Raw genomic sequence first — 12,455 nt, 5'->3', positions numbered from 1 at the left:
GTGTGTGTGTGTGTGTGTGTTTGTTTATTGTTTGTTTATGTGTGTGACTCACGTGGGAATCGATACGGTAATCATTTTTTGACCTTGGATGCATGTAAACCTATTGTAGGAGGCTCTAAAACAAAATCAAGAACCTTTAAAATAGCATATAGATCAATCACAACAGACTGGGCCGTCTGACCAATCACAGCAGAGTAAACTCTCAGAAAGGAGGGGTTTAGAGAGACTAAATCTTTGAGAAATGCGGTTATGTACAATGTATATTGTGAGAAAATCAAGTGTTTTTTGACCTTGGATGCATGTAACCCTATTGTAGGAGACTCCAATACCAAAGAGCCTTTAAAACAGCATACCAGGAGATCATTGAATTGACGGGTCATCGCAGAGGCCACTGCGTCTTCACTGCTCATCACACCAGAGAGACATTTTTCATCAATAATTTAGAAACGCATACTCTCTCTGCCTCAATTTAAATTCCTTGCGCTTTGCATTATATCTAGAGGGGGAAAGTGTTGAGTCTATGAGAAGACAAACAGTCAGGGAGAGAAAGACATTCACAAACAAATATAAGCACCCTCTTTTGCATGGCAGAAAGAACTGAGCCGAGAGGCTGACATGTCAAAGCTTCACTATCTGCACTAAGCTTCGAATCCAACCACATAAGGCACTAATACGCCAGAGAAAGCCACTCCCAGGGCCTTCGAAGAACTGAGTCAGACTGCGTCCCTTCAGCTGGATCTGGGTAGCTGGCACCAACTATTTTGCACTTTAGTAGTAATGCTTTGAACATCGCAAGTGCCTTTCTTTTTTATTCCCTTTTCGCCTTTTTCATTTTTAGATTAAGCAAAAATCTAAAGGCCGCCTTATCCCCGCTCTGGGCAGTGTTAAAATAAGAAATGGACAAATATATTTCTAACTGCCACAGCCCAATAAAACTGCCAGAGCCAACGCTAATCTGCATGAATATATCACTCTTCAATATTTTACTCTTGTAAAATAATAAAAGAAAGAGAGATAGACAGGAAATGAGAAAGGATTTAACGCTTATAACTCAAAAGCGCTCTTGTAAGACCTCATATTACCCCAGACTACTTCCCTAACTATTCGCATTCAGCTTTACGGCCAAAACTAATGAAGAAACTCTGACTAATGACAATAGCAGGTAGGTTCCCCGAAGAGCTATTCTGATCCAGGATTCGCTTTAAGTGACTCATATATTAAGAGCAATTAAGCAGAAATTGACCTTTAGCCTGTAGTTGGTGCACTGTGGGATTCAGTAATGCTCTTTTCTATAGAAAATCAATGACGCAATTCACCCAGATTTAACCATTAACTAAAAGTTAACTGTCTTGACCAGGCTGCTAAAAGTGACTGCACATTAATGTTGTAGTTGAAAACATTGCCATGCCAAAATATACCGGGTTCAAATCAATATATTTCCCCATTTCATTCCCTCAGTCATTTCTAGTCGTCGCCCGTACTATGGTACATTTTCCCTCAAATGAATCAGTGAATTGGTTCGTTTAGACAAATGTTATGCTTGTTGTACATGAATTGATTCACACATCATGAACCACTTGATTCACATAAACAGTCCCAAATGAACTGATTCACACATCATGAACCACTTGATTCACATGAACAGTCCCAATGAACTGATTCACTAAACTGAAACCCACAGATGTGTGCACACATGATTTAAAAAAAAGTACATACATAGATAAACAGCCTGATAATCAAAAAGGATTACTCACTCTTGTCATGTATGGTTGGTTTAAAACGAACCCTGGTGCGATTGCTCTGTTAGTGCGGTTTATTTCAATAACTGTGAGCGTTTCCATCCGAACCCTGGTGCCACCAAACACTAAAAAATTAATCTCAGTCCTCTTCCAAACCAACTCTGAGAACTCACGAAGAACTTATAAAATATGTAAAGGAGTCAAAATAGCGACAAGAATCGCTTCGTCACACACGCTTCTGATGCCTGTCCCGAACTGTGATGGGCAACATCAAAACAGGTGTGCTTGAGCATTCTGTTCTTTAAGGTTCACATCTTGTGACATCACGTCCTGTTTTTGGTCCGTGTTGCGTTCCTATTTAAGTTGAACCGCACCAGAATTAGTTTGAAAGTGGACTGAGACTCATCTTTCCAGCGCCTCGGTCCGCTTGTTTGGTGGCACCAGGGTTCAGATATTGGCGTTCACACTTATTAAGGGTTCGTTTTAATCCAACCAAACATGACAAGTGTGAACACACCCTTAATGATCCTCCTTAAATCTCCTCGTGTGCTTCCAGACCATCATAAAGCGTTAATGGGGAAGAAATTGAAGTGCACTTACCCAGAACTCCCAGCCTATAGTTCATGGTGACTACGATGACATTGCCATATGCCGCAAGCACGCTGGCATCAAACATGTTTCCGGTTCCTTCCATATAAGAGCCACCGTGAATGAAGAGCATGACGGGTTTCTTCCTGCGGTCACGGATGTCTGAAAAACAGTCACAACGAGCAGAAAGACAGGGTTGTGTAAGCGAAAACTCAAGAATATTTGAGTCACTTTGTGAAGGTACATGATTTTTATCTGTGTATGATGGTTGGAGCCTTTGTTTGAGAGTAAATAGCTGGTCGTTAGGTCACTTTTGACACTAATAAGCTCTTACTCTTTAAGACATAACAACACACACTCACACACACCGAGACAGATGCAGACGCAGCTGCAATGGAGCGTCGCTATAGTAACTGCCTCAATTTGATTTCCCAATCTACCCAACAGAGGCCATTCCATCAAAGTGACTCGCTCCCATTGACTGTTGCCATGGAGATCTATTACACAGACACACATACGTTCACTTTTCGAACCCCTTGACACCTTCAATCACCACCTGCATCTCAGTCGATTTCATTAAAGCAGATAAACTGATAAAGTCAGGTGCTCCGAGATGCAGCAGGAGTGAACACACACACAAACACACACGAATCTAAGACGTTTCTAAAGTAGGATGTAGTAGAAGGATTTCGGACTTATTCGCCCATATAAACACACACAGACATGGGCTATCATGCATGACTGGACAGACACACGGTTACTGTCACAGGCACACACTTTTGATCTATGCGATTCCAAGTTTCACTTGATACACACATTTATTTCAATCATGATCAAACCAGAACACTTTTACAAAATGAAATGAAATGAATGATTGAGTGATGAGCGTCTTTCAGTGAAACTGCATCTGTGAAAAACATTAATCAGACACATTCTGATACAAATAAAGCTATACATAGATACAACTAAAGAAAGATAGATAGAAAAAAACAATAGACAATAGGGTTGGGTAATAAATATCGATTTCTCGATATTAATCGATTCTCATTTTTACAAACCGATATCGATTCTTAAATCTCAAGAATCGATTAGTCATCCTGTTTCATTTGAATGAATGAGACATTGTATCGCGACTGCGCGCATCCAACAAATCGCAATAATCTTTGTCCTTTGTTACTATTGATATGAAACAAAGTCTCAATTTTCAAATTACGTCCATTTTCTTTAGAAATTCAAAAACATAAATTGCATTTTGCCGTTTTGGCGCTGTGGCGTGAGATCGCTCTGGCGGAGCTCCAGAGAAGCAGCAGCGCTGATCTCTCTTCCGGTGGTCTGTCGATCTGTCCTACCTTGTCAGATTTTCCTACCGTAGCGCAAAATTATAGCCATATCTATCGGTTCTTCCTACCTCGTAAAATCCTACTGAGCGTTTCTGCTTCGCGTCTGTGACTAAGTTACATAAAATATTTCTGTGTAACTTTGCCGAATTTTCTTATTAGGCCATGTTACGGTGATTTTACAGTGCAAAGTAACGTTACCTCTTCAGATTGTCCTATGAAATAAACGATAGGATGATTTTACGTTGCAAAATGCCTCATCAGATTGTCCTACCAGTATGAAATAAACGAGTAGAATGATTTTACGTTAATGTTTTCATGAAAAAAATGCTAATATGAATTTGCTTTGTATGAATGTGAGAGTAAACAGTTCTCATTACTGCTATATATCTTTGTATAGTAATAATTGACAAAAATAGTGAAAAACTTACCTCAGATGAAGAAGATCTCGCGCAAGTAGTAAAATATTATGGGCGTGTTGTTCAGCGTGACAAAAATGACGTATTATTGATGTGCGCATGCGCAGTAAGCCTTGGTAGGACAATCTGACGGGTAGAATGGAATGTCAGAACACCGGCTTAATAATACCAGCCACAGCGCCAAATAAACATGAATGAGCATCTGAAAGTGTGTTAAAGATAGAGTACAACTTATCGAAATCCCTATCATGTCATATTGATTCCCTCAATCAGCGTTTCAACCGTGGAAAGACGTCAATTAAACAGCTTGTAATCAATGCATGTATCGTCATATTTACCTCAGAAAACTCCACATAAACTCATTAGTCCACACTCATTAGTGTTCTTCAATATTTAATGCATATTTGAATAAATCTGGCAAGTTTTTATGAAAGCCACCATTTAAATGTTTATATAATCTTCTTATTATAAAAATAAATAAAAGTGTAATTTAAGTGTCTGTATAGCTACAAAACCTTCATATTAGGCTAATGAAGCCTAGTAGGCTACAACTAGACATAGACCATAGTTTACAGCATTTAAGAGATTTGATTCCCTTGAGAAAAATTGCCATTTATTGTAACTGATATCCAAAATAATCTATATTGAATCGAATCGAATCGTAATCGAAATCGAATCGAATTGCAAGCTTGTGAATCGAAATCAAATCGAATTGTGAAATTTGTCTCAATACCCAGCCCTAATAAGACAATTATTGAACGATAGATAGAGAGATAGATAGAATGATAGATGGAACAATATATTGAAAGACAGATCGATAGATAAACTGACCGACTGACAAATAGAAATGATAGATAGACTAAACACAGATATAAAGAACAAAATAGATATAGATAAAATGATTTAACAATGTTATATGATGATAGATAAATGACACAGATAGAGAAAATATAGAGATAGAATAATAAATAGAATGACAGACGGATGGACGGACGGACGGACAGATAGATAGATAGATATTTTCACTAGTAAGTTTTTATTAACTCTCCAATTACATTTTCTTATTTCCCTCTATGTATTGATTGACAGATGCAGGAGACGTCTTTCAAACTCTCTATCTCTACTGTAGACGTGTGTGTATTTGTGACCTGTTTTTGCTCTCTTCCCCCTTTCTCACTCTAACACTTTTAATATATTCATTTCAAGTCTAAATATGTTCTGTCTTAAACCCAGCAAAACATCCTGTTCTTTTATTAGGCCCCCTGTTGTCCTCGCGTCCTCAGATAAAAACACCACAAACACACCGTAAAATAGGCGAACAAAGCGAGGGCGAGTAGGTCTGTGTGCACACTGAGAAACGGAGGGAGAGGAAGACAGACACGGAGATTAGAATGGAGGAAACAGAGGCTGATATTGAGGGAAAATAGGAGAGGGCGTGAAAGGGAATAATCCAAAAAAACTAAAACACACACACATACACTCAGATAGAAAGGCCCACAGGAGTGTCTGCTCACCTCTGATGCTCTCATGCAGAATGGAGACAATGGTGTGATTAGAAACAAACTTGTGTTTACTGCTCAGCACGTTCACATGCGTGCGGGTGGTGAACCCACAAACACACACACACATTGTGCCCTTACATCCCTCTGATGGTGGGAAGCCTCTATCTCTTGTGTGAACTTAATTAGCTCTGAATCCATTAGACACAGCCACATAGACAATTCCTTCCTCCATTCTCCTGTCACCCGCATCCAATTAAACTGGTGCTAAAACACAATGGCGTATTCCTCACTCGAGACTGTCCGGCTACCAAACGCCAGCAGAGCTAGTGCTCGGACATTTTGTGTTTACTAGAGCAATTTTTTTTTTCTAGAAAAAGTTTTGCTTTTTAGAACACGTAAATGTGAAATTTGTTTTTTTTTTTACAGACACTATCCACCTTTTTCTGCGCCTGTTTTTTTCCCCATGATTCATAGCGGATTCAACTGACTTGACGGTTTTCTACTTCCTGTTGAAGTATTTGTTTAGATAGAATGCTAGCACTCTAGTCCAGACCACTCATCTAGAATGATAAATTATATAGATCAGTGGTCCAGACATTAGAAAAATATGATGCGTTTTATATTCACGGACATGACCGTTCTGAAAGCGACTTTAAAACTTTCAGAGATCTTAAAGAAAAAACACAAAGAAACCATTCTTTAAAGAGAATTTCGTTTTTCACTAATGGTATCTCCTAATTTCAATCAATGTTTCATCAACCAATCGCCTGGTTTTAATAAATAAGAGGTATATAGTAAACAATAGATGATCATGACGGAGGCGACAGCGCGCAAACTGGACTTTGGTCTCATGAGTGAAACTTGGCAAATGTCTAACCTCACAGGCCTGAGAAATATATAGACTATGTATCTTTGAAAGCAGAGGTAGACAGTAACTAACCTTATATACCCCTTTTCCACCAAAAAAAAAAAAAAACTGGTTCGGAACTGGTGCTGGTTCAAAGTTGGTTCGGAGTTGGTTCAACTTGCGAACCGCTTCAGAACCTATTTGTTTTTCCACTGACTAGAGCGCCCAGGGAACGACGTCGTTACGTCACTGTGTACGTCGCCATACGTCTTAGCTAGAAACGCTTGCAAATACAACATTACTTTCGGATTATCTCTAACTCGTATACCAAGAAAGCTTTAAAAACAATTGAAATATGTAAGTCTTTTAATCTTTTCCTTTGATGTGCAATTTTTTTCTGATAAGTTATGTACCCCTGTAATTGTGTCTTTTTTCTTTTCATTTATTTGTTGTATATTGTGACTTTTCTTCTTTGCTGATAATGTCTTCAATAAGAAATTAGAAAAATAGAAACGCTTGCGTTAACTTCAAGCATAACAATTACAAAGGCGGACTCCATTGTGTTTCTGCAAATGTTTCTCTTGGCTTTGCGATCCTTTATTATGATCAGAAAAGATGTTTAGAACACATCTAAACCCGCCCCCAGCCCCCGACGTAAGCATGACGCGGTAAAAGAACGGTTCTAGTCCAGCAAAGAGTTGGTGCCGCTTTGGAACCAGTTCCCCTGGCTGAGAACCGGTTCTTTGGCTGTCGAAACACAAAGAACTGGTTCGTGCGCAGGCACCGGCTCCGAACCAGCTCTCAAAATGCTCTGGTGGAAAAGGGGCTCTAGTCCTGTTATTCTGCAGCAGTCGTGGTGATAGAGACTGTCGGATGTTTGCTGGATTAGGGGAGATCGTGAAGTCTTGCATCAGCTGTCCTTTGGAGGTTATGAAGAAAAGAAAAACGTTCATTTTGTTTTTATCTGTGATGTAATAAAAATAACGTGATCAGATCACATTTGATGAATGTTTTTTTTTTTTCGATTTAGTTTAGCGATGTGGGTATGACACAATCTAAAACACATGGCAAAAAAGCATTGACCAGACTCAAACCGGAAGTTGACAACCGGCGTCGTCGTCGTCAGAAAAAGCAGAAAAAGGTGGATAGACAGAAAGAAAGACTGAAAGAAAGATAGATAGAACGACACACGGATGGATGGATGGATGGATGGATAGAATGACGTATGGATGGATGGATGGATGGATAGATAGATAGAACGACACACGGATGGATGGATGGATGGATGGATAGAATGACGTATGGATGGATGGATGGATGGATAGATAGATAGAACGACACACGGATGGATGGATGGATGGATGGATAGAATGACGTATGGATGGATGGATGGATGGATAGATAGATAGAACGACACACGGATGGATGGATGGATGGATGGATAGAATGACGTATGGATGGATGGATGGATGGATAGAATGACGTATGGATGGATGTATGGATAGATATAGCCTTGGGAACGGTTCCTACTGTACATACTGTAAACATTTTAATCATCTTAGAATAGGCAAAATATAAAACTCTACAATATGATTCCATAAATGGCAAAATATTGCCTTTCTGTCACGCTTTTCTATCTAGAGGATCACCTGAGATTATTGCTATTTTTGCAGATGGTAAAGCAAGAGTTCGTTTTCTTGGTTATAAAAAAGGTACATCAAACTCACTAACTTTCACAGCTGATTTTCACAGCATTACACTGAATGAAAGATGGAAAGAATGAAGGAAAGAGAGAGAGAGAGAGAGGGAGAGAGAGCTTTTGGTGTGGGGTTGAAAGAGCAGAAAACAGGGCATTCAAGAGACTGACAATCAAGACGGAGTCAGAGTCTCTTCCACACGGATCAATATCATAAAGAGCACTCAGACAGAGAATAAAAAATGCTCCAATGTACATGGAGTACATGGAGAGATATACAGTATATATATATATACACACACATGAATACTTCATTTTGTCTGTAAATGCACATATACAGGCAAAACACCATTCATTATATATCAAACATGCAAAAGTCCTTCAGAAAGTTCTATCATTTCTTCACCCTCATGTCGTCTAGACAACTAGACATCGACTAATGCATGTCAAGCTGCTCATTTAAGCACAGTGACACTGTGTGTGTGTGTGTGTGCTTGTGTGAGTGAGAGTTCAAGACGGAATAATCCAGAATCACATTCCTGAAACTGAAGAGGGAGGGAGGGGATCAAATATAGAGAAGAAGAGAGAGAAGGGTGGAATAAAGACCTCCTTATCCCCTCATCATACATCCACAGGAACAAGAGAACTATTCATCGTATTTTTGATCTCCTACATTTAGATTTATGGACTCCATCACTTCTTTTCACTTTTGTTTTCACTCATTCCTCTTTCCTTTCCATCATTTCTCAGTCTTCACATTATCCTCCTCCATCTTATCTCTGTTTAAAAATATACTTAATTAATTAAAAAGGAAATTTCTGCCATTATTTACTCACTTATATGTTTCTATTTTTCTATAGAACATGCAAGGAGAATTTTCACACTCCTCTTTTACAGGAGTAAAGCTTCATGTCCGTCAAGCTCAAAATAGCTCAAAGCTTTTGAAAGAAAAGAAAAAAAGCCATATAAAAGTTGTTCATATGACTTGTGCACTTTATACTCTTCAGTAATCAATGATTAATCAGTCAAAAGGTGGTAATACACATTTTAAAAAGTTATTATTCACTATTATTTACAATTATTTATTATTTATAAATAATTTATTTACCTACATTTTCATGGGTTTTACATTTTCACTATTTTCCTGGTAAAAATTGAACTTGTATTTCAACCAGTGTTGTAGTACTCGAGACTCGGACTCGTCTCGGACTCGGTCTCGAGACCATATTTTAATGGTCTTGGTCTTGTCATGGACTCGTGTCCATTTGGACTCGGAATTGACTCGTACTCGAACATTTTTTTTTTTAGGACTCGGACTTATTCCCGAGTCCACTCGAGTTCAATTCAAAATATTTTTCATGATTATTAATGTATGTTAATAAAATATTTCTTTAAATTGATTGACACGCCCAGTGATTGGTGATTTCTAGTGTGCAACTGCACATGACAAATTGTAATAAAATTACTTTTAACACCACATGTGGCCTTTTTACCCTAAACTGATCATATTTTTTAAACTCTAAGTAAATTCAGTAAAAAAAAAAAAAAAAAAAAAAGGATTTCTCTAAATAAATAAAAGTAAATTAGGTAATCAACCCTCACTGGTCTCGGTCTCGACTCGGACTCGACCGTCTCTGGTCTCGGACTCGACTCGGACTCGACTCTCTATGGCAGGGGTGGGCAACAGTTTTAGTCTGAGGGCCACAGTTACTTTGGCAAAGTAACCCGAGGGCCACCCTTTGGACAATTGCAATTGAACATAGTTAAATGATTTAATTGATACAAATTAATTCAATGCAAGTATACAATTTTTGTAAACAAATATGTCTCTACAGTTATTTACAGCTACTAACTGGATTTACTTTCAAGCATTAATTTCCTACACTACCCAACATATTGTTCAACTGTCATTCCAGCTGTAGCTATTCAAGATAGAAAACTATTAACAAAACTGCAAATATATGTTTGTGCAAATTTATTAGCATACTGATACAGACTTCAGGCAATCTGGCTTGGAATTATAAAATTTTATTGAGGCTATATACCACCAGAGGGAGAACTTCAGAATAAAAAACATTTTCAGCTGATTTCATATGTGATTATTCATTTTTTGTAATTTCTTTCACATATTCTGTTCAAATCTTTTATAAAATAGAACACAATTTAAGTGCAGATTAACTTCAAACATATGTTTGCTTGAACAACATTGAAATAGGCCTATGCATCCCACAAAATTTACATTTGATTTAGCTGTATCATAACCAGTGATGTAGTGGTGCCTGGAGAAGCGGGTATACTCTTAATTTTTGCCCCCTATATTTTTTAAGCGTCCCAGCAAAGGATGAACGCTCTGTGTTATAAACAGTGACATAAGACTACTACATGTAGTCTTGCATTAGTATTCAATATGCAAGACTATAGAATAAAGTATAATGAATACAATAGAACACATAGAATCAATAAGCTATATTCTTGCATATCAGGGCCGCACACAGGCCTATAGTTTTCTAAATACCCAGGTGCCAGGTCCCATAAATGATATTGTTAGGGGGGTTCGGGGGCACGGGGTTTTTTGGACTAATCTGTTAATTTAATTAATGGTTCAATTGCTCACTCAAAAAGACAGTCACTTGTCGCCACCCTCTGGCTTAATGATGCAAGTGGCGCAAACGCAGACAAGCGGAGTTATAGCCTACAAACAGTGAAAAGTCAAACACATTCGAAAAAACGTTATACAAATATATTTATACAATAATAATGGCAATATATTTAATAGGGTGCTTGTGTTAAATTGAGCTTATAATTTTCATTGTCTTTAATCAAACTGATTATTTCTGTCAGTCATTTAAAACGTATTGAAAATCAGCCGTAAATTTGAGCTGCCTACTTGCATCTTAAATACTGTATGATCGAAGCGTCGCGTTGGGATTCGCGCTCGGCTCGCGCTTCTATGAACAAAAATCCTGCATTCTTTGATTGGTCCCACGAACATTGTGACATTGACGAGCAGGTGTTTGAGTGCTGAAGCAGACCAGATGAGAAGGTCAGTTATCGTCGCGATGGGAGAATCATTGCAGCAAAAAATTAGAGTTAATATTACGGGTACAACTCTAACTGGGTGTTTTTTTTATTCACGAAATTGGAGTAGCAACTAAATGATGCGCATCAGAGGGGATTTAGAAGTGGGTATACGCAATGCCGACTGAAAAGGAAGTGGGTATACGCCGTATACCTGCGTAGGCTATACCCTGCACTGTACCACTGAGCTTTGCTCTGAATGCTCGCACGTAGGAATACAGTTTGTGCACGAACACGATCCCCTGCAGCTTCCTATTGAGGTCATTCAAATGGCCCATTAAATCCACAGAAAAGGCAAAGTCAAACATCTAGTCGGAATATTTAAGTTCTGGAAAGTCACCAGCCTTCCCGCCATTTTTAATAGCAGGATCGCAATTCAGATAAAGATGGTGTTTTTTTTTTTTTTTTTTTTTTTTTTAAGGCGGTGTGTGTTTCATCCAAATTGCAAATGCATCGCGGGGGCCGGATTAAAGCACTATGCGGGCCGGATCCGGCCCCCGGGCCGTATGTTGCCCATGTATGCTCTATGGACTCGGTCTTGACTCGGACTCGACACTCTCTGGTCTCGGTCTCGACTCGGACTTGAGTGAGGTGGTCTCGACTACAACACTGATTTCAAAAGTCATTGAATTTGCGACCGCTAAATGTAATATTTTTGACAAGCCAAACATGTAAGTCTCTGAGTAACGTAGTTTATTGAAGCCACAAAGTAAACTTTACTCCATGAAATAAGTAACAAACCATCTTGAATGTCTCCAGCTCCAGAATGATTTTAAAATTACTCAAAACCTCTTAGTTTACGACTCTAACTCTAGTTCCTTGAGAAGGGACCTCGCGCTGCAACGATGGCGCTTTGGGAACGCCCCTGAGTGATTGCGTCTGAAGCACTTCGAATAGTCCAATGGCAAGAGTGAGCGTCACGGGCGGGTCACGTCATGACCAGGAAAGGATAAAAAGTCGATCACAGGAATGCAGTGAGTATGAACAGTCTATCGTGACAAACCCGTCCTCGGATCTGAATTGTTTCACGATCTGTTTGAGTGTCAGCAATTTGAAATTCAGTTTCTTGACTGCATGATTACACTGACGAAGATCTAGTTCTGAACTGAGCTGGACGGTGACGTCAGAGTTTTCTCCAGAGTGGTTCTATATATATATAAATACATTAAATTAACTTTAAATAAACCTTTTTACAACAACAACAAAAAAAAAAAACATTTTTTTTCTGGAAACAAACTTTGTTGCATTA

The 12,455-nt window shown here is 38.6% G+C and overlaps 1 protein-coding gene across 6 annotated transcripts in view; it reads right to left on the bottom strand.

Annotated features, from left to right (window-relative positions):
- nlgn2a (neuroligin 2a) overlaps positions 1-12,455 on the bottom strand; it is a 291,636-nt gene that overhangs the window by 81,533 nt on the left and 197,648 nt on the right. For all 6 annotated transcript variants that reach the window (XM_039658240.2, XM_039658239.2, XM_089131182.1 and 3 more), the window contains one exon: positions 2,340-2,489. In XM_039658240.2, coding sequence (XP_039514174.1) covers positions 2,340-2,489 — 150 coding nt within the window. The remainder of the gene's footprint in view (positions 1-2,339; positions 2,490-12,455) is intronic.

Source organism: Pimephales promelas, chromosome 1 (genome assembly GCF_988280905.1).
Source record: "Pimephales promelas chromosome 1, fPimPro1.hap1.1, whole genome shotgun sequence".
Lineage (NCBI taxonomy): Eukaryota > Metazoa > Chordata > Actinopteri > Cypriniformes > Leuciscidae > Pimephales > Pimephales promelas.
Note: the sequence above shows the minus strand (reverse complement) of the source record. Positions and strands in the feature narration are given on the sequence as shown.